At 41.3% G+C, this 25,821-nt stretch overlaps 2 protein-coding genes across 9 annotated transcripts in view; both read left to right on the top strand.

The window, feature by feature from the left end:
* Window positions 1-6,646, top strand: part of nav1b (neuron navigator 1b) — a 155,416-nt gene extending 148,770 nt beyond the window's left edge. For all 8 annotated transcript variants that reach the window (XM_049591141.1, XM_049591112.1, XM_049591121.1 and 5 more), the window contains 7 exons: window positions 215-450; window positions 569-723; window positions 818-889; window positions 1,145-1,341; window positions 1,481-1,599; window positions 2,866-3,063; window positions 3,183-6,646. In XM_049591141.1, the coding sequence (XP_049447098.1) occupies window positions 215-450; window positions 569-723; window positions 818-889; window positions 1,145-1,341; window positions 1,481-1,599; window positions 2,866-3,063; window positions 3,183-3,266 (1,061 nt within the window). In that variant the 3' untranslated portion in view covers window positions 3,267-6,646. The remainder of the gene's footprint in view (window positions 1-214; window positions 451-568; window positions 724-817; window positions 890-1,144; window positions 1,342-1,480; window positions 1,600-2,865; window positions 3,064-3,182) is intronic.
* A 3,009-nt stretch (window positions 6,647-9,655) lies between these two features.
* LOC125886985 (myosin-binding protein H-like) lies at window positions 9,656-25,691 on the top strand. Its single transcript, XM_049573419.1, has 12 exons — window positions 9,656-9,930; window positions 12,414-12,548; window positions 13,250-13,417; window positions 17,648-17,736; window positions 17,833-18,028; window positions 20,184-20,323; window positions 20,437-20,596; window positions 22,348-22,484; window positions 24,217-24,403; window positions 24,541-24,594; window positions 25,232-25,263; window positions 25,348-25,691. Exons 1-10 carry the CDS (start codon window positions 9,729-9,731, stop codon window positions 24,570-24,572), a joined length of 1,446 nt encoding a protein of 481 aa, XP_049429376.1. The 5' UTR covers window positions 9,656-9,728; the 3' UTR covers window positions 24,573-24,594; window positions 25,232-25,263; window positions 25,348-25,691.
* The last annotated feature ends 130 nt before the right edge of the window (window positions 25,692-25,821 follow it).

The following is a 25,821-nucleotide window of genomic DNA, read 5'->3' as shown; positions in this document are numbered from 1 at the left end:
AACTCACACTAAAACAATCTACACTTTTAAAGAACACTACAAGTAAGAGGAGGAATATGTGTTTTTTAATTTGGTGTGAACTGTCCCTTTAAATATCAAGTATACAAGTGAAGTTTATCACCAGTTCTAATTTCTGCTGAGTATTTAGCACATCGTCATCAGCTTCATTCTTTATACAGCAGAGTCCATTATCACTTTTCCTCACTATGTCCAGGTTTGAAGGAGAAGTGTGTGGACAGCCTGGTATTTGAAACCCTCATTCCCAAACCCATGATGCAGCACTACATCAGTCTGCTACTCAAACACCGCCGTCTCATCCTGTCTGGACCGAGCGGGACGGGTAAGAGCTACCTCGCTTCCCGGCTGGCTGAGTACCTGGTGGACCGCAGTGCCCGTGAAGTCACCGACGGCATCGTGGTCACTTTCAACATGCACCGCCAGTCATGCAAGGTGACAGAAAGTGACGTCCTGTCTGGATCTGTACAATAGTAGATCATTTAGTGTCGTCATGCTGTCTGCTTCCTTTCCTCAGTATCTGTCTCACTCTCTGTCTCCCTTCTCTCCTCAGGATCTGCAGCTGTATCTTTCCAACCTGGCCAATCAAATCGATCGGGAAACCAGCACGTCAGAAATACCGCTGGTTGTGATTCTGGATGATATTCATGACCCTGTGTCCATCAGCGAACTCGTGAATGGTGCTCTCACCTGCAAATATCACAAATGGTGAGCTCCACAGACACAAAGTGAAACTAGCTGCAGGAGTATTCATGTGATCATAGGAAGTAACTAATGAACTAATGTTGCTCCTGTTCTTCAGTCCTTACATTATTGGAACAAGCAATCAGCCGGTGAAGATGATAGCGAACCACGGCCTCCATCTCAGCTTCAGGTTGGTTATGTGTTTATATGTGATGCGATATGGCCTTATTTAATACAGTCTGATTCTGGAAGTAACATTTAAAGATCTGAATCAAATTGCCATTCCATCCCTGTGTGTCTAACATAAAGTGTAAACTCAGTGATCTAGTGTTGAAGTGGATAAGAGGGATAAAGGCATAGCTAAACCCATATTTGACGAGCAAACTAGCCCACTTATTAGTCTGTATTTAGAGATAATTTTAACATGTGCTTTTAATGGTCTTAGGATGGTGACCTTCTCCAACAATGTGGAGCCAGCCAACGGTTTCCTGGTGCGCTACTTGCACAGGAAGCTAATGGAGTCAGAGGATGAGAGAAGCTTGACCAACGAGGACCTGATCAGGGTGTTAGACTGGTTGCCCAAACTGTGGTATCATCTGCACGCCTTCCTGGAGAAGCACAGCACGTCGGACTTCCTCATTGGTATGAGGCACCCTCTCATGGGGACAGCGCCTGCAGAAAGCTGCGTTTATATTTTGTAGGGAATATTGAGAACTTGTGTGAATGATGTGACGATTTCTCAATGTGAGATGTTCTTCTTTCTCCTCCCATGCTTCCTCAGGCCCGTGCTTCTTCCTGTCCTGTCCAGTCACGGTGGATGAGTTTCGATCATGGTTCATTGACCTGTGGAACCACTCTATTATTCCTTACCTGCAGGAGGGGGCCAAGGATGGCATCAAGGTGAGAAACCACAACTTACAAATCCAGAACCACTGGTCTCCAGTTACTATACTATCTTCCTCACCAAGTACTGGTGGCTTCTCTTCCACAGGAAGTGTTGCGCTCTAATTTTATCTGGTAACTAAAAGGGCACTGGGTGAGCGCAGATCACTGCCGAGTCCAATTTCTATGATATTCAAATCGGCAAACTCCACCACTATACGTCTGGATATAATTCCAAAACTATTGGAATGAAATTGCAGTGAATATTATTGCTTGTTCTTGTGAAGCGTAAACTTCAAACACTTTCCCTTGATACCTCTGGTGTAGTTTATTGCAGTGATTCACATTAGGGTGTGAGTAAGAGTATAATTAGTCCTAAGATATGTGTGTATTAACATTCCCATAGCCATGACTTAGTTTAAGGACAAAGCATTGTTAGAAGTGTAGCAGTTCTCCCATGAAACCACTTTACCCAAGTGCATATAACTGCCCACAAATGATCATCAGCAATACCGCTGTGCGCTGCCTGAGACAATATTTTCCTATGAGGAGAGCGGTGGTGCCCAACGAGGTGGAAGCGCTATCCTTTGGGTGGCACTCCACTCCAATTACCACAAAGAGATTCACACTAAGTTCAGATTATTTAAACTTTGACTTCTTTAGCCACTGACTTTTCTAAGTGAAGCTAATGAGATGACAGCTTCACGAGGCTAAGCCAGAAGTGAATAGTGACACATAAAAGAAAGGGAGGTAGAGAAAGATGAAAGAAAAACTCATCCTCCTCCCCAAACTCATAACACAACATTTAAAACAGACCACGATCTCGTCAGGAAAAGTAATGCATGGCAAACTATCAGCAGTCAGAATGGAGTTGTAGGTTTCAATAGGCATATAATTTACTGACTCAGCTAAATCCAATGCTAAAGTTAGCTTAGCTTTTTATGTATGTTAGCTGTGCCAGGCAGACAGTGGCAGGGGCTATGCTTTGACTCACAAGCATCTGGATACTGGGATCATCGCACTGAACTCTATAACCACCTACTGGATTTTAAGATGTCTGGCATTTATTCTGCCAAGGCCACATGCCCTATCTCGTAGTGTTAACAAAAGTAAAAAATAATCTGCTCGAAAATTCTTTGGCCCTTGCTACACCTTTCACAATGTTTCATAGAAATCAGGCCTGTAGTTTTTACATAATCCTGCTGTCAAACAGACAAACTGAACAGAAAAAATGATTTCATTGGCGGACAAAAAGAAAACATCTGCTATTTTGTGACACCTCAGGTCCACGGCCAGAAGGCAGTCTGGGAGGACCCAGTGGAGTGGGTGAGGGGCACTCTGCCTTGGCCGTCTGCCCAGCAGGACCAGGCAAAACTGTTCCACTTGCCTCCCCCGAGTATCGGCTCCAGCAGCCCCGGTCAGCCCTGCGAGGAGCGGCCTCACAAGGAGACCCCGCCCAGCTCCATGGAATCTGATCCACTGGTAAGAGACAGAGCACGTCGTGATGTTCTTTCTCTGAATTATCAGCTTTTAAGAATACTTAAAACTGAAATGGATCCTGTAATATTGCTGATTTCTGACCTCTCTCCTCTTTGTTATAGATGGCAATGCTTTTGAAACTTCAAGAGGCTGCCAATTACATTGAGTCCCCAGACAAAGAAGACCCTAGCCTGCCTAAACTTTGAACACGAAGCTTTCACTCAACACTTAGCACTTAAGATTTATGTTTTTTGTGTCCACTGTAATGACGCAGTGCACATTCAGGAACAAATGAACCCTTAGAAATAGTTGATTTCAACTGTCATTCCCACAGTAGGCTAAACGTATACCTGGGTTATCAACGCAGATCATTTTATTACATACAGTATTTTCAAAGACTGTTGACAAGTATTGAATGAAAAGCTATATTCTATTCCGTTACTGTAGATTTGACTGGACGACATTCACTTCAGTTCAGATCCCTTTACCACCACATTAGCCCTCAGTACTCAGTAACATTGGTGCTAATAGATCACGACGACACTCATCGTCTCAGCACTTAGACTTCAGGTGATTCCTGCAACAGCTCACGCAGTCCTTCCCGTGTTGTGCTCCAGTGCATCATGGGAAACGGAGTGCTTGACCACAGGAGCTAATCTCAATTACGGTGACTCATTGTGGAAAAGAGTATGACAGCATGACAGATGCTACTATTTACTGCAAAGTTCTTTGGTACATATCTACTGTATAAGTCTTTGAAGGCCAAATCTTATACATATGCAATCCTGAACTTTACAACCTGAGCAGGTGATACATAAAATGCCTTAACAACAAAGACGTCAGTGTCATCTCAACTTCAGCAGAGTTTACTGGTGCTTTCATTGAAATCATCCCAGTGAAGACAGTCCAACTATCAACACTATTTATTTCAACTGATCATCTTTTTTTTCTTTTTCTTTTTTTTTTTTTTAACAATATCCAATTATAAAATATTACAGGATCATCTGTCAGCATACGTTTTCACATATTTTTACATCTTAATCTTCTAAGTTGAGACATTAAACTTGCTGTCATACTCTTTTGCATAAAACAAACCCTATTTATTAGTGATGTGACATCATCACTTTGTCGCTGCACAGTATTTTCCAAGCACTTAATTTAGTTTTATGAACTGCTTTACCAAGCGTCACCAATGTTGCCATATATATCAGGTATTAGATACTTATATTACACAGGGATAATATAACATAACAAACACCCTCTAATTAAACAGATTGAGTAAATTCTATTTGAATCCAATTCAGATTTCTTTTTTCTCTATGGCGTTTATTAAGGAAAGAATACATTTGTTTCAGATCTTTCCCCCCATACTCAGAGTAGTTACTGTATATATTCTGTACATACAATCAGGCTACATCGCATATTATTTTATCTATATTAGTTGGTGCAAATATCTAATATACTGAACCAAATACTGTACTTTAATCATGCATATTGACTGTCATGTTAGTGGTTTAAGTTCAGCTATGAATGTATAGAAAATACTTCTTTGAAAAAAACAACCATTAAACAGTATCAGTCATCTTGTAGGTGCTTTTAAAGGAAGCCTTATCACGAAGCTCCACTGCATAACACTTTTAACAATGTCTGAGAAGCGTGACTTTAAAGCAACCTAAGCCCATTTTCATTCGCGGCAGTTCAAGCATTCTACTAACAGAATTAAAATGATCATTCTCATGCTTATTATGCTCATTTAGGTACGTATGGTGCTCTTTAACTAATGTCCCAAGCTGTTATAGTGTTGAGTAAAGATCACATAGACTTTCAGGGTAGGTTAGCGAAGAGTTTTGTGTCATAACTGTCAAAAAAACTAAAGTGAAATAGATCTGGAAGATAATTTACTGATATTTTTTAGGACGTGTTGTTGAAGAAGTCTTGAAGACATTAGACAGTGAAGTCATGTGAGACATTGTGCGGTGTGCGCCCACGTTGATGTCGTGCAGTATTCATATTTGAGAACACTTTGGGTACACGACACGGTAAAGTGATTATGGAGAAGTAGTTGTTCCAAGGCAAGAGGAAAGATATTTAAACTCTTTTTAAGGTACTTTGTGTAGATTTTTTTTTTTGTAAAGAAGCCCTAATGGAGTAAATGGCAGACAAAGTGGTTGTGCAAGTGTCGTCGAAATAATTCACCTGTTCATCCCATGCTGTGTCATTGTTTAGGTGCTCAGACTGAACTTCACATGTACATAAGTCCTGTAAATGAATGTCAGACCACTTTTATGACAAACCCTGAGAGGAAAGTTGAACATTTTAAATTCTGAGCTGCTTATTGCGTCGTTATTGCACTTTTTGCATTAGGCTGTTAACAAAACTTTGAGCTGTTCCTAAGCTCTGATTGGTCGCCTGTTAAGTCAAAAAATGAATCAGTTAAGAGCAAAAAGATGCCAAATTAAGACTAATGTCAGCTATTTGTAAATATTCCAGGTATTTGACAGTATTACCAACCAACTCTGGTCTGTCTCTGCAGGTTAACTAAAGCCATCAGCTCGAGCTTCTCATCTCATTCACTGGTCGTTGTGCCTGTTGCTCTGTAGTAGCTGTGATTTGTGTTTGCTTACTAGTGTATCAGGACTATGCAGCAACTTCTACTGGTGTTGGCAATCAGCGAATGTCTGATCCTCACGAGCAAACGCGGTGTGTGTTCATCTGGTCTGTCTTTGAGTTCTTAATTTGGACCAAAATGCACCACGGGGACACAAAGTGGGAGCTTGTTTTTAGCAGATAGTACTGAGCCTTAAGGAGCGGAGGTGTTGCGTTGAGAACAGGGTTCATAGATGTTTAAGAAATTAAGCAGTTTGGAAGCCGTTTCATGTGTTTTGTCCTGAATGAATGGCAGAAAAAGTATCCGAACTGGGCTTGTGAATGGTCAAAAGACGATAAACAAAAAAAAAAAAAAATTAAGAATGGAGTTGTGAGCCTGAAATAGTTGGCAAGAATCGGCACTTCACTGTTTGCATGGTTAACTTGATGTAGAATGGAAGCAGATAAAGAGATGGATCTGATCTCTTCGGCCAATACAGGTTGCTGAATAGTCATATTTTTGCAAAGCTTGTTGTGGACTAAACTAAGATTAAAAAAAAACAAACTGTTATGCGGTATCTAATGTCACTGACGTGCAAATGTTAAGGGTTTCTAAGTGTTGTAAATGCATGTAAACTTGCTGTGTGATGAGAAAAGAAAAACGTTAACATTAATGTATTGTTTAGGAAAATCATTCTAGATGATGTTTTCCTTTTTAATACTCAAATATTTGATATTTCTTTTCCTTTTCTAAAGAATCCTTTGTAAAACTTAATTTCTCTATTTTGTACAGGACATCATTGTAAAGATTGTAAATAGGTCAGCATTCTGGATGCAGCAACAATCATTGAGGAGGGGAAACAAAACAAAAATCATCTTTGAGAGAAAAGAAAGGTATATTTCATCAGAGTGGAGTCTGATACGATTGAGGCATGTTTCTGAAGGTTTTCATCCACCTATCACTGGTTGTTGGAATCAATAAAAATACATGTTATATTTATCTTGTTGCTTATTGTGTGTTCATTTGACAATGTTGACCTGTTAATAAGAACTATGACAACTAGTCCATACCCATTGGTAGCTTTGTCACCTTCTATCTATGCCAGTCCTCAATACCTATGTGCAGTTTCACATAGATTGACCATGTCAGTGAGTAGAAAAATGTGGGACAGACAGAAAGACTAACTGACAGAATGACACACTGACATTTAAAAAAGACGCATGCTAAATGAGACTACAGAACATCATCACGCCATACGCGGCTTTGTAGTCTTCTTGTGGTGGTGACATTGAAGTCATGTGACAGTGGCGTAGTTTGTTTATAGCCTAAGATTAGCCACTTATACCACTGCACTGGCGAAAGCCATGGCTGGGGGCATTATTTTTTGGGGTTGACCATACATTCTGTTCATCAGTCCCATTCTCATTAAGGCGATACCAAAGAACTAAAGGGATTTCCTTATAATTTGGCACAAACGTCCTTTTGGACTTAAGGATGAACTGATGAGGAATTGTTCATCAAAGGTTAAGGTCACTGTGACTTTGTGCCCATCTCATTCTCATGAAGGCAATATCTAAAGAAGGCCTTGAGGGACTTGCCTCAAATTTGGCACAAACATCTATTTAGACTCAATGACCTGATCAGATTTTGTTGGTCACAGAAAAAGGTCACTGTGACCTTGCATCTGTCTCATTCTTAAATGGGATATCTCAAGAAGACCTTGTTGAAATTTCCTCCGGTTTCACCCATACTTGTACTTGGACTCACGGATGTACTGATAAGATTTTGATGGTCAAAGGTCAATGTCACTGTGCCTTTGTGTCTATTTCATTATTGTGAATGCAATATCCCAAGAAGATCTTGAAGGATTTCCTCCTAATTTGGCACAAATGTCCACTTGGACTCAACAATGAATTCATCAGAATCTGGTGGTCAAAGGTCAAGGTCACTGAGACTTTGTGTCCATCTCATTCTTGGGAACGCAATATCTTAAGAAGGCCTTAAGGGAATTTCCTCAAATTTGGCACAATCGTCTACTTGGACTCAATGAACTGACTAGAATTTGGTGGTCACTGTGACTTGCATCTGTCTTGTTTTCCTAAATGCAATATCTCAATAAGGCCCTGATTAAATTTACTGTAATTGGGCCCAAACATTCATTTGGACTCAATGATGAACTGATTAGAATTTAGTGGTCAAAGGTCACTGTGACTTTGTGTCCATCTCATTCTTGTTAACGCAATATCTCGAAAAGGTCTTGAGGGACTTGGGTCAAATTTGGCACAAACGTCTACTTGGACTCAACAATGACCTGATTATATTTTGATGGTCAAGGTCACTGTGACCTTGCGTCTGTCTCATTCTCCTAAATGCAATATCTCAGGATGGTCTTGATGAAATTTACTCTCATTCGGCCCAAACATCCACTTGGACTCAAGGACAAACTGATTAGAATTTGGTGGTCAAAGGTCAAGGTCACTGGGACTTTTTGTCCATCTCATTCTAGTAAACTTAATATCTCAAGAAGGTCTTGAAAGATTTCCCTCTAATTTGGACTCAATGATGAATTGATTAGAATTTGATGGTCAAAGTCAAGGTCATTGTGACTTTGTGTCCATCTCATTCTCATGAGCGCAGTATCTCAAGAAGGCTTTGAGGGATTATCCTCTAATTTGGCCCAAACGTCAACTTCAATCAATCAGTCAATCAATTTTATTTATAAAGCCCAATATCACAAATCACAATTTGCCTCAGAGGGATTTACAGCATACAACATCCCTCTGTCCTTAGGACTCTCACAGTGGCTAAGGAAAAACTCCCCCAAAAAATCCCTTTAACGGGGAAACTTGGACTCAACAATGAATTGATTAGGATTTGATGGTCAAAGTCAAGGTCACTATGACTTTGTGTCCATCTCGTTCTCATGAACGCAATATCTCAAGACGCCTTGATGAAATTTCCTCAAATCTTGCACATATGTCCACTTGGACTCAAGGATGAACTGATTAGAATTGGTTGGTCAAAGGTCAAGGTCACTGTGACCTCAAAACATTCATATGCTACTTGTGACAAAATTTTATACAAATGTCTGATAGGATAAAATGATGAAGTGATGACATTTTTTATATCCAAAACATCAAAGATCAACTTCACTGTGACAGTGTTCAGCAAAAACACTCTTCTGGCCGTTATTTAATGCCATAACACTGGAACAGAAAAGGAGACATTTGGTTAATTATGGAATTAGTAACACTAATCTTGGGTCTCCATCTTTAAACTGTGCTGAGTATATAGATTTTCTGTGATGTCTGGTTGAAGGTGTGTGTGAAGCATCCACATTTTAGAATATGTAACTTATTTGCAGCAGCATCGACACTGCAAGGCTGTCATGGCTACACATGAATCTGTGATGTAAACTGCAACTGCAGTTTTACTGGTTTGTGGGTGTATTAACTGCGAGGCAGTAATTCTAGTTTCTTCTGGTGTTTGCATTTACACTACAGAAAGTATAAAAATGGTTATCATTTGTAGAGAGAATCATCTTACTGAACAAAACGTGAGCATCATAAAGTTTTGTTTTGTTGTAGAGCTTATTTTCTGCAATAACCCAAAATCCAGTGGAAAAAAATCACTGGCTTTTAGTCAGGGGGATCCTGGGTGATGTTTACTTGCAGGCTGGCCCACATAAAAACATCCCTGCAGCACTCTTATTTACTAACATGAACAATGATATCATACCACATAAATCATGATCAATTACCACCAAGAAGCTCAATTAAATTCAGTAACTTGTGGTTGTATTATCCATATATTTAAAAGTTGTTTACATGTTTCCATTTAATTAGGCAGTAGTTAATGTATTGGCACAGTTGATGATGCACAGTGAGCATTAATGAGTGAGATAAACAGACATGGAGGTCTGACTCAGACTGGGTGCTCAGTATCTGTTACATGTCTTTCATTAAGGGGCGGTGCTTGAACCTGCTGGGGGCTATATAAGCCTGCCACCCCCGCAGGACTGGCGGCATTGGATACAGTTTTACGGACTCTACCGACTTGGGAATTAGCTGACACTGCAAACATGCCGTCCAAGCCTGCCCCGATCAAGAAGGCGGCTAAGAAAGAACCAGCCAAGAAGGAGGAGAAGGCTCCAGAGCCGGCTCCTGAACCCGCCCCTGCCCCCGCTGAGGCCGAAGCTGCACCTGCTCCTGCCGAGGCAGAGGCCCCCGCGGCCCCGCCAGCTGAGGAGCCCAAACCCCCCACCCCACCTCCACCCGCAGATGGTAATGCACCCGAGCGCAGCGGCGCGTGAGCCATGAGTTACTGATTATACAGCATACTATCATTTTTATCTCTCAGTGGATGAGGCCTGGATTAGTTGTTTAACCTTTTGATTAAAGGTAAAGTAGTCTGATCCCCACATGGTAAGCACGAGGTAACCTTTACGCACAAGGGGTCGGCACACTCAGTTTAAATGTAGCCATGCGTAAATGTAGCCATCGGCTTAAAGCCAAACATGCATGTTAACTGCATAAAGCGCCTGCTTGGACTCTTGTAACTTCTGACTCTCTCTTCTCTACACACTTACTGAGAGTCATTCTGCGCTTCAGAGGCGCATCGTGATGGTAACTGGTAAAGTCGTTATTAATATGCGCTTTTATACCTCAGTGAAAGCTCCATACTGCAAACTTAATGAAATCTAAATGTCTAAATGATAAAAATCTGATCATGGTGGTGACACTGATTCAATCTGCTCCCTTTCACTGACTTATGCACAAGGCATATTAACAACTGCTGTTCTATTTAAAAGTTCCTTTCCTATTTCTTCACTATATTTAACATCTAATATCTACATCAGCTGCTCCCACTGATGAGCCTGCTGCTCCAGTTGCTGCAGATCAGCCCTCCGCTGATGGTATGACACCTGAGAGGAGTATCTCAGTTACCAACCAACTCACCCATATCTGCTCATTTCAACTTTTCCCTTTTTTTCTCCCCTTTTAAAAAAAAGCAGATTTAACCTCTTTCATAACATTTTGAAAATGCCACGTGATATTTTCAAAATGTTAGATATCTACTGATATCTTCTAACCTCTAATATCAGCTCCTGCGCCTGCTCCAGAAGAAACGCCAGCCGCTGCAACTGAGGCCCCTGCTGATGGTAAAATACACTATGAGTGTATTACCATAGAAATAATCTTTTATTTCTATGGTACCAACAGAGAACATTTATATAACCTCCTTCAGTAAAAGATATCTTCCAGTGATATCTAATACTAATATCTTCTAACCTTTAATATCAGCTGCTGCGCCTGCTACAGAAGAAACACCAGCTCCTGCAGCTGAGGCCCCTGCTGATGGTAAAATACACTATCAGTGTATTAACCATAGAAATGTGTATCTATTTCCATTGTTTTTGCCAAAGAACTTCTCGAAATATTAAATCTCCAACTGTCCACCTCCTGTAGTAACAGATATCGTCACTGCTATCTAACACTAATATCCTCTAACCTCTAACATCAGCTGCTGTGCCTGCTCCAGAAGAAGCACCAGCCGCTGCAGCTGAGGCCCCTGCTGATGGTAAAACAAACTATCAGTGTATTAACGATGTGTATTAACAGATCGTATATGAGCATTACTAAATCTTGAGTCTGTCATAGCAAAGATAACTTCACTAATATCTAACGCTAATATTTTCTAACCTCTAAAATCAGCCGCTGCTCCCGCTCCAGAGGAAACACCAGCTCCTGCAGCTGAGGCCCCTGCTGATGGTAAAGACTATCAGTGTTAACAGAGATCATTTATATTAGTATGACTAAAACTTCAACCTCTTAGAGTAACATATAACCTCACTAATGCCCAGTGCTGACATCCTATAACCTCTTACATCAGCTGCTGCTCCTGCTACAGAAGAAACACCAGCTGCAGCTCAGGCCCCTGCTGATGGTAAACAACAGAGTGGAGTAACAGACACGTTCTATAAGTTTCATTACAACTTGGACATCCGACAGTAGGGCCAACTACACTAATATCTAACGCTAATATCTTCTAACCTCTAATATCAGCTGCCGCTCCCGCTACAGAGGAAACACCAGCCGCTGCAGCTGAGGCCCCCGCTGATGGTAAAGAATTCACATGAGCCACAACAGATTGCTTTATTATTGAATATGAATCTTCAACCTCGTACGTTAAGGCTAACAGCACTAACTTTGATCACACTCCTCAGTCTCAACATGCACATTATCATCTGTAAGAACATGTACCATCTGCTTAATGCTCTAATTATTAATATCTAACATTTAATAATAGCTGCTGCTGCTCCACCCGCGGAGGAAGGTGCTCCTGCAGCTGAAGGCGAGGCACCCGCTGATGGTAAAGCACAACATGTTCCTCTTCACGCCTCCTTCTCTGCAATATCTGAGATTATTTTTTTTAAGCTGAGAGCTGTGAGGTGCATTCATTTGATGCTGTAGCATCGCCCTGCTCAATACACGCTGCCAATATTAATGCAAATGCCTGTTTAACATCAGCTGAAGCTGCTGAAGCGCCCGCGCCAGAAGAGCCTAAAGCACCCACACCTCCTCCACCTCCACCCAAAGGTAACCCTCCATTCAGAAGGGAAACATCTCCGAGTGATTTGACTCTACTTTCATCACTTCTTCCTTTTTTGTTACAGTTAAAATAAAGAATCACAACCTCTTACGATCAGCTTTGAGTCAATTTCTCCTTGCACATGTCTGATTTAATATTTCTGTGATGTCCGCAGAGCCCACAAGTGTCCCCCTGGACCTGTTTGTTGAGGATAAGAACGACACTTCAGTCACTATCATCTGGAGCCAGCCAGAGGTCGTCGGACCATCCGGCCTGGATGGATACACTATTGAAGTCTGCAAGGACGGAAGTAAGTCCTGCTCTGCTTCTGACCAGGTGCACTGAGCACTGACATGCACAGAGGGGGTCGGATTATTAATACACCGTGACAGAAATGCCAGCTGACCTTTTTTAAATTATGTTGAAAGCTTTTATTTCAACATCTAATTTTAATTTTTTTTTACAGGATCATTGCACCTCTGATGTCTCTAATTATATCTGTACTGTTTGAATGCATGCAGGAACATGTTAAATTGCTGTTTTAATGTGGGTCAGCCATATCGGTTGCAGCTGTCCCAGAAGTGTCACTCGCAGAGTTATATCATGAGCTACCTAACTTCTCCCTACAAGGGAAGAGGCATTTCAGGAGCTGCGGTGGTCTTGCTGGAGGTCCTGCTTTTAGACCTACAGCCCTAAGCTAATATCAGCTGCAGCTCCATGTGGGCTGGATTTAGCAGACGGGGCTGCTCACACAAAGAAACAGCAATTTCATGTCTCAAACTGCAATGATTAATAATTAGGGTCAAACATAATCATTCCAAAGCCGCACAACAAGCAGCGCTCACTGTCGTGATTTAATAATTCTGTATGAGTTAGTTTCTCTGAGGCTGCCCGCAGTGTTCACAGTCAACACACTTTCTGATCACAGTCTTTATCCCATAATATCAAGATAAACAACAGCTCTGTAATTTGTACCCGCCTGTCTTCATTCTGTGTAATCTCCTCGTTCAGCTGAGGACTGGAAGGCAGTCAATGAGGAACTGCAGAAGTCCACCCGCTACGTTATCAAGAACCAGACCACTGGTGATCGCCTGAAGATCCGCGTGGTGGCTGTGAATGCTGGCGGCCGCAGCCCCCCCGTCACCCTGCCCGAGGCCGTCCTGGTGAAGGAGGTCGCTGGTAAGAAGTGTGCAAGATCCATCTCAGCACAGAACATAAATTAACATGTAGTAATGATTATAATAGAGTGTTCATTTTTAACACAAGAATTTAACTGCTTACCAGTGCCAGAACTAGCATATTTAGCGCCCTAGGCAAGACCCCCAAACAACCCTTAATAGCTTTTCCCTTTCATTTTCTGTCACTGTCATACTCTGTACATACACTCCTTTTTTTGGATGGTGGGGGGCCCAGGTGGCTGCCTATGTCACCCATGGGATGATCCGCCACTGCCTCTTACTTATTTTACCACTTCATCATTTAGATGAGTAAGTTTAAAAAAAGCAAAAACAAAACTAGTATTCTATATTAAAAAATAGCATCTACTGTATACAGGAATCCACAGGAGACAGTGGAAAAAGACTTCCCAAATTGGTCCCGATAATAGACTAAAAAAGGCCATTAAATACTGAAAAATGACAAAACTTAATATGCCATATAGTTACACAAATGCATCATATAGTGTGTCCAAAATAAAGAAAAAATGGAAAGGTACTAAATATGATATACGCCATACACATGTACACAACATTAACCACAAATAAGTAATGAAATGGAGTGTAAGAGTCATCATTCGGCCATTTTCTCCATTAAGAGGAGACACTACAGGTCAACAGGGTAAAACCTGTAACTAATAGATATCACCATGTCACTTCCCTGGTTAATAACTTAGATTAAGACAATTATTTTTGCATTACAAGTAGGGTTACAGCAGTATACCAGTTTCAAGGTATACCACGGTATGAAAATTGATGGTCATCATACCGTGTACATTTGCTTATCTACGGTAAAGAAAATAAATTTAAAAAAGCAACCGGACAGAAAATCTCGCCTTTATTTAAATTATTTTCAAAAGAGAGACATACTTCTATTGAAAAACAAATGTTTCCAGTTTCAAATAATAAAGTGTTAGTTCAAAACCAAAAAAACCTTGCTTTTTTCATTTCTATAAGTGTCCCTTTAACTGATAATAATAATAATGATCATTATTATGTAATACCGTCATACTGTGAAGTTTTTGTATCATGAAAATTTCATACAGTTGCAACCCTAATTACGCGTTTTCTGACACTTTAATTTTAAATATGCAAATGAGCTACAATCTTATTAAATATGTGCTTTTTGCATACATGTCTTTCCACTAGTCTGGACAAAGACAAAGACATGTTATGGAAGCAAAATAGCCCCACATGTCAAAGCTGATCAGTGCATGAGAAAACTATGTTTCACCTGTTGTGTTTCCCCTTAAATCTTAAATCTGGTTCTCAAAATGTTTGCCTCAGACACAACATGGGTCTGGATCTTAACCCCCACATCACCAAAACTTTAAATCAAGTTGCAAACAAGTCTTTATTTAAACTTTTAATGGGGTTGTTACATAAGGAAACATGATAGACTGAGCTTTCTCTTGCGTGCTACTTGATTATCTTAATCCATCCGTAAAACAAATATGGGACAAAGTAGTTGACACAGGCCTGACCTAAACTTTATAGAGCCGTTTGTTACGGGAGAGTTGTAAAGTGCAGATGTCAGATCAAAGCAGCTCAGAGATGTTTTCCTCTTAGCTGTCCGCTGGCAGATACCTGCAGTGTTAACGGTATAAAACCGTGGCCTTCTCGCTCATCTCTGCACTGATCCACCTGACCACAGTGTGATAACTACCCACTTGTTAAGCAGTTGGTTTTTACTGATGCCGTACACCCTCCAGTGCTAATCATAGATGGTATAAAGTGATTTGTGGTATAATGATGATTGCACCCTGAGGGCTCTAAAAGGAGGAGCTGCGTTACTTCAGCCCACTCACAAATCATCGTTATGCGTAATGGAGATCTGAACAGGGAGGGACAGCAACATGATACCGGCCAGACTGGCAATATTTCAATGCCATCAACATCATGTTCGCCATAGCAGGCAGGCCACCACTTATAGAAACAACTCATGAATGGTTTCCGACAAAATGGCCACAAAGCTTTGGAAAAATAGCTGGGATGTCCTCGCTGTTAACACAGATTTTTTTGTGCGGAGGGTTGTGATCCCTGCCAGGATTCATGCTGAGGGGAGTGTCAGGCTGTAGTCTGCAAGATCGATGGTGACAAGTGATCTGACTGGGAGCAGGTGGGGGCTCTGGGGGCAGGAGAGAGGGGTTGGATGGTAAATTCCAGTGGGTGGGGGTGGAGGTGGTGGGTTATGGAGCTATGCTCTCAGGTGACACCCCAAATCTCATGACACTTCCAGAGATTCACTGTTTATTTTAAACATGCCTCGGACTTTGCAGGGAGAATGTTCATCAGGGTTAATCCCCTCTGAATGAAGTGATAAGACACTCAACATGTGGTATGTTTGTTCTACTACACAGATACATTTTTACCTCGTCTCACTTCCTTTTTCCTTTTTTACACCAAATAATATGTTCTAGGTTGTATTTACAAACCAGATCCCTTCATGCTCCATTTATCCACCACTTTAATGCATTCTGACGCGAGAGGGACCGACTGAAGCTCCCGAACATGCGTCATGAGGGGAGGTGATATACCACGGTATGCCTTCTTTATTTAGAGTCCTGACAAATGTCTCTCTGCTGGACTCAGCAGGTGGTGCTTCTCACCAAATCACTTCTACAAATGAGCCTCAGCGAGACACTTCTGAGGCTTAAGTGTCATTTCAAACGTCACAGCAGCTAACTAGCCGTATGATTTTCTTTTTATGATGATTTATTGGGGCTTTTTATAAGCTGATGCACAGTGAGGGATGAGAGGGACGCCCACCAGGGTGCCTCATGTCTTTGTTATATAAACAGTGATTTAAATTCCCTACACGCAGATCTTATGTTTCCAATTTCCTGCTATTTCAACTTAATTTGTCCCAGTAAGGCTATTGTTTGTGTCAGCTTGCACAAAATAGCACATGTAACACAGTTAAAAGTTGTTATATGAGTTTGAGTGAATATTAAAACAACAATAATAAGGGTGTAAAAATATTTTAGGATTCATCAGGGCATCTGTCGGTCATTAAAAAGTCTTAAAATGTCTCAAATTCAATTTTATAAATATTAGGCTCTTAAAAGTAATTACTTTTAAAGGCCCAGTAGGTAAGATTTAGGAGGATGTAGTGGCATCTAGTGGTGAGGACAGCAGATTGCACCCAGCTGAAACGTTTCCTGGTTTGAATTACTTACTGACAGTGGTCATTGTTCAGGAAGTTTTTATTGGGAGGTTAATTATCCGCAGAGGTCTCCTCCTCTCGGAGCCGGGGATTTAAAGTGGTAAAAACACTGAATAAAGCAGTTTCACATTTAAAAAATTAGTGTTTCCCAATAGGGAGGGGCTGCTCACATTAGTGTAGAGCCAGTGTTTGGTTTGTCCATTCTGGGCTACTGTAGAAACGTGGTGATGCAACATGGCGGACTCGGTAGAAGGGAACCTCCTCCCTATGTAGATATAAACGTCCAAGGTAACAAAACACAGCGATTCTTATTTTAAGGTGATAATACACCAGAGAAAACAAATTAAATTTCATTTCTGCCAATATATCCCCTTGAATCCTTCACATTGGACCTTTAAATTAAATTTGTGAGGTCTTAACTGCCATAAACATATCACCATATTTCATTTATACATATTTTAATTTCTTTTTGTCACAGTATGTCAAGCCCTTATGAGTGACAGTCTACATTTCTGATGATACAAATCTTTACACCTACCACTGAACCTAATGCCGTCTTCTTCTCGGACCACACATATATTGCTTACCTTAAATTTGGTTAAAAGTTATCTTAAAAGGATTTAAAAACACACAAATATGGCAAAGCATAGGAAAAAATAGAATATGTAGCCGCGAAGTCTGAGTTCTCTCACACTTTGTGTTGGCACTTTAACACATCATTCTGTTAAAAAAACAGAAAGGTATTCACCACAGAGTGGACGGATACATTAAGTGGTAAAGGACTTAGAGTAAGGGTTACTTTTACGACCAGTTACAGCACAGACGAACCCTGATGGCACCAGTGAAAATTCCCTGGCTAAATGGGGCTTAGGTCTGCTCAGCGTATTTATTGATTTTTTTAAAGATTTGTTGGTCACAACACGAAATTTAAACCTTTTGCTTTACTCTAAGAACAGATCCTAACAATCCTTTTCAAGCTGCTGATCCTCCACTGATGCTCAAATAATCGTGGGATGTTTTTCTCTCTAGATCGTCCCAAGGTCCGCCTGCCACGTTTCCTCAGGCAGAGATACGTCACCCAAGTTGGATCTAAGATCAACCTGACCATCCCCTTCACAGTAAGATGAAAACGACTGTATCGTCCTCTAAACACACAATGATTAGAACTGCAGAACTACTCAACATTCCCTGTCCCTGTTTTTTTCTTTTACAAGGGCAAACCCAAACCAGTGGTTTCCTGGTTAAAGGATGGGCAGCCCCTGGACACAAAGAAGGTGAACATCCGCAGCACCGACAGAGACAGCATCCTGTTCATCCGTGCAGCCGAGAGAGAAGACTCTGGAGTGTATGAAATGTGTGTGAAGGTGGATGACTTCGAGGACAAGGCTTCACTCACCCTGCAAATTGTTGGTGAGCAAAATGTTGTATCAAAGAGAAAAAGTACAACCGGTGTGTCCCATAGACTGTATAAAAATAATGGACGTAGCCACTATGACATATCATCCATTGGTTTGTGGACCATCATTATAAAGCCTTGTTTTAGGCTGTCGTCAAATTAGGGTGCTTTCAGACCCAGAGTTGTCTTGCTTTGGTCCGAATCAGGGACTAATTTTATTACAAAGTTGCATAATAGAGTTGGTTTGTGTTCTCATGGCAGCATTTACAAGCGGACCAGATAAAATGCCTTGCACGACAAAGCTGCTCTTGATTGGTTAGAATTTCCATGTGGGAAAAATCCAGGAAGTAAACAAAACGTTGAAGAAGAGTACACTTGCAAGATAAATGTGACACCTCTAATGTCACAATGGAGGGACAACTACGCAGGTTGATTTTAGCGCTGCTCATCGTGGACTATATTGCTGTCATTGTTCATTTTAGTCAAACCATACAGTTTGAAAACGAGGCGCGGCTCCAACTAGAAAACAATGTTTTGATGCATTGGATGTGCTGAACGTGCATATTAAGGCAGTACAGGAGGAGGTGCACATTAATAATCCTCCAGGACTGTAACATGCTCATGTTCAACCCAAACAATGTGTCATGTGACTGCAGTTGAGACCACCTCTTCGAGAAGGTCTCAGTGAGGTTGTTTTGGTACGTACCTGAGTGTGATTGTTGTGTTCACGCCTGCCCTAACAGACCACACTTAAGGAGCAAACGAACTTGAGTTTGATTGAACCGAACCAAACAAGGCCAGAAATGACTTTAATTGGACAAGAGGGTGGAGCTAACCTAAATGCTAGTTCCTAGAATAGCTAGCACACTACATCACAGTCTATGGTTAACTGTGATAATGCTACTGCTACTTTTCTTTAGCAAAAAATGACCTAAAAACCATTATAACATAATTTAGTGTCTATTTGGACTTGGGTGAGAGTAGTCACACTGCAACTTTTAGGCCACGTCGCATTATTATGGATTCCACTGCAAGCTGTGATTAGCTGGTACTCATTAGATCAACACATTGAGATCAGAGGCGGTTAGGATTAGGGCAAAAAGGTCATGGTTATTACTAGCCAATCTGAGTGGTAAATTCACGAGAAAACACTGACAAATGTGCTGCCAGAAAGTCTGGTGACGTAGTGTAAAGAGCAACACAGTCCACAGAGGTAGTAAGAAGTGGTGGGTGTTGGTCAAGCACAGGACTTTCACACAGGAGACTTGAGTTTGAGTCCATGAGAGTAAGTGTTGGCTTATTATTCTTAGACTTATTATTTTCAGTTTTTAGAACACATGAAGCTGCTGAATGCACATTGTGTACAAACACTTTAGCACAATATCCGACTAGACATCATATTGTGACGTTGCTGGGATGCCCAGGATTATACACCAGGGCGGAAATAGCATTGTTGGCTACGAACACCTGGGTGTAAATAGTATCTGCCAAAACAAAATACACGTACTGGAAAAACAACTTCTAAGGTGTTGACTCCTAAGGTCAGAGCGCTCTAGCAAAAACTCCAGGCACCTAGAGCACGGAAACGCACATAGCAACGCAAAAAGAGCTTATTAAAAACAATTACAAAAAGTTGCGTCCAGCTGCGAAAACACTTTCTGTGTCATCGGGGCCTTAGAGGGTCTTTTGGTGCAACCAAATGCTCAACAAGATTTCAGGTGACCAAAACGTTGCAATTAATTTCCATGAACTGTTAACATACATTGAAACTTGTCAACAGAGGGCACCCACCTGTCACTCAAAGCAGCCACACCCTTGATTATGCACACCTTTAGCTTTAATAAAATGTAGGTGGCTGAGTTATAAAAAAAAAATTCAGCTCCCACACAGTTGTGATGAATGGAGAAATTAGCCATAGAGACCAAAACCGTGGCTGTAAACGTTTATTTCGGCTGTAAAGTTGAGCATTTTAACAGGGGGGTCTGTGGGGATTGACTGGCTTCTGGAGCCAGCCTCAAGTGGCCATTCAAGGAACTGCAGTTTTTCCACGTTAGCTTTATTATTGAGCCCTGGAGGCTGCTGCATGATGTGTCCGGGATACAGTGAAGAATAATATGGACGATTATTACATATCTGTGATTGACTTAAAAATCTGTTTGCTGTTCACAGAGCTGCCGGGGCCTCCCGCCAGTGTGAAGATCGTGGATACCTGGGGTTTCAACGTTGCTCTGGAGTGGACCGCACCCAAAGACAATGGAAACACAGAAATCACAGGTTACACTGTCCAGAAGGCCGACAAAAAGACTGGAGTGAGTTTGTCTAATAAATAATACATGATGATTTTTAACAGGAGGCTCCCTCTGGTACATTACACACAGTAAATCCTGAATCCTCAAAACCTTCTCCTGTCATATGTCTGCAGGACTGGTTCACTGTGTTGGAGCATTACCATAGACTGAATGCCACCATCTCTGACCTCATCATGGGCAACACTTACAGGTTCAGAGTGTTCTCCGAAAACAAGTGTGGAATGAGCGAGTCGGCTTCTATCGCAAAGGGGGAGGCCAAGATCCTGAAGACAGGTAACGCTCTCTTTTATTGTTCCTCGACCAGCAGGGAAATACACAGAGAGAAACTCATTCAGTACTTTACGCGTTAGCAATGAATGAAAATAATATCTTTAAAGGGCCAGTGTGTAAAATGGGTTGAAAACAGTGACATCAGTGGTCAAATTCTAGATTGCAGGGCTCACTCACTCACCCCTCCCGTCGGGTAAATGACGGCGGCCTCGTAGGGACAAAAAGCCTTGCGCACGAGTTTTTCAGGAGTAGGTCTATCTAGCGACGAGGTGAATGTTTATTTAGAAATCTAAGCCATGTTACGATATTGTAATGAATCACTCACGAGCAGGAGACCAGAGGAGCGTTCGGGAAAAAGGCCCGTTTATTTGAGCACTCCAGAAACTCTGGTAACACTCCACTCCGTCCCAAACTCTGACTCTTCTAGCGTAACAGACACACTTCATAACTTTACACACATACTCGTTTACCATACTGAGTGGGGACCCCCCCTCCCCTCTCTGCTCCGCCAATCTCCAGCCCGCACACTGACAGCGTAACCTGTAAACAGCGCTCAGCTGTTTATTTAGCCTAGCAATATCTCCGGACTATAGTAGCTGTAATGGACGACTTTGAACGCGATTTTGAAGAGTTTCTTGTAGCGGACACAGATCCAGAGCCATACCTGTTTGAGCTGGAGCATACAGATGAGGAACTCCATGTGTTTGATGCTGAGCGGGCGAGAAGAGAGGCTGAATGCACAGAATGGGATTCGGTGCTACTGCTGCCATCGTTGGGGAGATATATAACCAGGAGGAAAAGTGCCGCAGAGAGTGTATCACAAGGAGTGAAGTTGCGTCTTCTTTTCCTCACAGATGACGGTTCGGGTTCATTCTCTCCTGTTGCGTGGTAAGTGTGGTCCATTCACAAACTTTATAACTAAAAAAACTTTTCACTACTCTCTATCGACGAACTACTAACACTCTCTGCTGTTTCCTCCTCCTTCTTCCTTCCTTCCGCTGTCTTCGTTGGTTCATTGGGAACTGCCCATTAGTTCGACAGCCCATTGGTTCGACATCCCATTGTTCCGACCATATTAAACTCATTGTTCCGAAGTCCGTTCCGAAGTCATCATGATGCCCTGTGGTTAAGGTCTGGTTAGGTTTAGGCACAAAAACCACTTGGTTAGGGTCAGGAAAAGATCATGGTGTGGGTTAAAATGAAAAAGAAAGTGACAAACACATAAGCCGTGAGCCTGCTCCACCTCAAGCTGGTCGCGGCGCACCATACGCCCGCCGCGAGCCGTTCAGCACCGCGGACAGTCGGACTAATGGGATGTCGAACCAATGGGCTGTCGAACCAATGACATGGACCCGGTTCATTTATACACGCGAAACGCGTTCTCTGGCTGGCTGGATTGTCCACTCGGTCCGCCGTACATACATGGCGGCACAAGATGGCACTCTCTCTAAAGCAAGGCCCTTGCTATATATATATATATATATATATATATATATATGTGTGTATAAAGGCATAATTATAAGGCTACGAAAACCAAACAAATTTTATTTTATAGTGATCATACACTCGTATAAACATATTAATGGGTAGAATATTCAGATTCAGATTCAGATTGACAATAAACCATGCCAAATGTTGCACACTGGCCCTTTAATTTGTCCTGTTTCCTCTGAAGCTATCGTCAAAATAGCAAAATGAATTCAAATATGGAGGTTTGTTCTTAATCTTTGGTCTGTTTCTCGTCCTCTCACCAGGTATCGAATACAAGCCCCCAGAGTACAAGGAGCACGACTTCAGCGAGGCGCCCAAATTCACCACCTCTCTGTCTGACAGAGCCACCACCGTCGGCTACAGCACCAAGCTGCTGTGCTCCGTCAGGGGATCCCCAAAAGTACAGTAACATTTTTTCATGCTCAGCTAGTCAGATCATGTCACAGCTTCGACGAAACATTAGCACTCAAACTCTTGTTGCTCAGCGTCCTCCAAATACCGCTATTTTATGTAAGAGTCGAAAAACTGATATTGTTCTTTAAAAAAATAACCCAAATCTCAACACACCATCAAGGCAGCATTTTTAAAGCAACCCTGCTCACACAAGAACAATACAGTCAATTTGACAAATAGAAATACATCAGGCTGGGTATGAGCGACACAACAAATATCTTCTGTTCCTTTATATGTCATTTTATATCACATTCACGGTATATATCATGATACAACAATTGCTCTGTAAATTCAGTTTAGAAATGGTTTAATGTAACCATGTAATATTTCATCACATTTGATTATTTTCTTCTTTTAGTTTTTAGATTTGTTGGCAAATCTCCACGTTCTCATATTTCATATTTCTACAGTAGCACGGTATATGTAAGGGATAACGTACAGCGAGCGGGTCATTATTGCGAAATGAACCCTGACAGGATGATGATGATCTTGAATCACCCTGAATTCAATAATTTGACACAAAATATTGATTTAAAAATGGTTTTATGGCTTCCGCTCAGCATCGACGATCAGATTTGCGTCCATAGCAACAGTCACAGCTCATCAGAAATAACTTTTCTTTATAATAGTTTTTATGTCATCGTATCATTTTATGTATCTTACTCATTACGAAGCTCCTGTACTGATGATATTTATTTGTTTTTTTAAGTGAGAAATTACGTGAAGGTGTGTCACCCAGTGATACATCAGAAAAGGACTACTGTTTTACAGCGATAAAGAGAAATAGATAACAGTTACGGTACAGGTTTGAATTTTACAGTATGTTATCATAATTTTGGTGTCATAAAAAAAGAACTGTGATTCCATTTCATATTCGGGGTTCTGCCTGCTATATTTCATGATTCATACTCAGTTTTTCTTCTTCAGAATCGAGTACTTAACACAGCCGTGATAAATTATCTGACAAAAAAACTCTCTTAAAGTTGATTTTCATACATTTTACTGTGAAATAATGGAAAGAAAAAACCTAACGCGATGCTTTGGGAAATGATTGGCAGTTATATAAGTTTACCAATCTGTCATCTAACCTCTAACTGATGAACAAGTGAGCATTCACTGTTTGAGAGGTCGTGTCGTCACAGCGGTGGTGCCACTGCTCAAACTCCTTGTCAGCAGCTTCATAACCATATCAAGGTGGTGAGTGGACATACGGAGAGTTTTTAACAAACACCTCTCCTCCCTCGCTCATCTATCCCTGTCAGTGTGTTGGCTCCGACCTGAGAATGTGTAATATCTCCGCTTGGCCTTGTTAGCCTGCTGACTGAACCTCTCACCTCCTGTTTGGGCTCGTAATCCCACCGGTTCTAACAGGACATTAGGGTTGATGGTCTTTATGAGAAGGCTAGAACTGGTATTCTTTGCTTCTGAAGTATGGGAGGTAGAGGAGAGGCTGTAACTATGACAGGTCAGCAGGGAAGCGGGGTCACATGTGTGACATTCCCCATGAGGTCCCCACCGGGTGTGTGCTGTGTGTCCACTTCAATCAAAAGGGGGTTTTTTTTGCTTCCGAGAAGCACAAATATAAATAGAAACAACACTGCTGCTTGTTTATCTGTGAGGTGTGAGATGGAGGACAACATACAAGAATGTTTCACTCATATTAATGTTTTGTTCCACAGCCCAAGGTCATGTGGATGAAGAACCAGATGATTATTGGAGACGACCCCAAGTACAGGCAGATCTGCGTCCAGGGTATCTGCTCTCTGGAGATCCGTAAGCCTGGTAACTTTGACGGTGGTGTGTACTCCTGCAAGGCCCTGAACGATCACGGAGAGGCAACTGTCAGCTGCAAACTGGAGGTCAAACGTAAGTCAAGATCTTAAAAATGTCTCTTTAAAAACTCTTTTTTTTAGGTTGTAAAATTTGTATTTACATTGTTGCATTTGCTTTAGCTGTATTTGATTTTTAACCTGCTGCTAATAATGTGTCTTTGTGTTCAACAGAGGCAAACGTTGCAGAGGCAGACAAGAAATAAGTCAACATTCGCATTCTCACAGGTCAGAAATGACACTGCCTTTCAACCTCTTATAATATATTTTAAGGTATTTCTTGTAGCTCAGTTGCACAAAGTGAATATTTGTGAAATAAGTGCAAAGAAAGCGTGATCATTAAACTGCATGGATTGAATAGGTTGATCTATATGAGTCGCCTGAGGTGACATCTGCCTTCTCCGTGACTTCCTCTCCATACATGGAGGGCACTAAACTTGGAAAAGGTGTCCTCTGCCACTGAGAGAGTCCAGGAGGTAGCACCCATAAATTAAATCTGTAATGGCTCGGTGTGCACTCGGTTAGGTGTCTTAATCACATTTCCTTGACTCAGCAGCAGGAACAGCCTCCTTTAGGACACAGATACAGCATTTTATTTGCAGGTTACTCTCTCAACACTAATGAAGTTTAAACATTTTGAAGCTTTAATCTGTGTAGAGTTGTGGTTTAATACAGGACTCAATAAATAATTGTTAAATAAAGCTTCTTTTCAATAAATATAGTTAAAAAAACAAGATTTTTTTTAAATGTTATGCCTTATTTTCTTTTACTCTGGATGTGATTCTGAATTGCTGCCGTCTCTGTGGCTGCAGTCCCGACTCCTTTTTAACACCTGTTGTTATTTGTCCGTGCATTCCCAAATTAGGAGCAGAAGGAATGAGGCCTTTGCAGCATAAGGTGAGTGACCCTTTTAGCCTTTCTAAAACTGTCGTCCACACTGATGAGTAAGATTTTTCAAATAATTTTCTACATCATTTACAGGAAGGTGCTGGATTCCTGGAAGAGCATGTATATATGGCTGGTGACCACACTACCAAAAGGGTTGTTGCCTGCGACCTCTTGCCAAGTGTTACCCTGTGTTATGATGAACAATTGTTGTCGCTTTATGCCTTTATCGTTAAACTACAAGTCCACATCCGTGTCCACAATCAGCTTTTTCCCCCAACGATACTGTATATGGTAACTGAATTGTCATCCTGTCAGTCTAACTTGGTGTACACCAACACTTCGACAGCATTAACTTACTCTTCCTCACGGGAGAACTACATGTAACATCCACGTGTTTATATCAATAAATAATTTAATTTCTGGTTTTGATTTTTCAACTCAGTGTCTTCTTTAAATTGAAATCTCCAGCAGATGTAGTGTAAAGACTATACTTGTGTACAAAAGGCTAAAAGAAAACTTTATACTTTATATTTTGCTTCACATATCACACATTATTCTAAATATCTT

This window comes from Epinephelus fuscoguttatus, linkage group LG1, assembly GCF_011397635.1.
Source record: "Epinephelus fuscoguttatus linkage group LG1, E.fuscoguttatus.final_Chr_v1".
Classification (NCBI taxonomy): domain Eukaryota; kingdom Metazoa; phylum Chordata; class Actinopteri; order Perciformes; family Serranidae; genus Epinephelus; species Epinephelus fuscoguttatus.
Note: the sequence above shows the minus strand (reverse complement) of the source record. Positions and strands in the feature narration are given on the sequence as shown.

Excerpts from the sequence above, each read along its gene's own strand:
- LOC125886985 (XM_049573419.1), top strand. The coding sequence starts at position 9,729 with ATGCCGTCCAAGCCTGCCCCGATCAAGAAGGCGGCTAAGAAAGAACCA. Across the intron at positions 17,737-17,832 it reads ACCTGACCATCCCCTTCACA|GGCAAACCCAAACCAGTGGT; the intron begins GTAAGATGAAAA and ends TTCTTTTACAAG. Across the intron at positions 20,597-22,347 it reads GGCCAAGATCCTGAAGACAG|GTATCGAATACAAGCCCCCA; the intron begins GTAACGCTCTCT and ends TCCTCTCACCAG.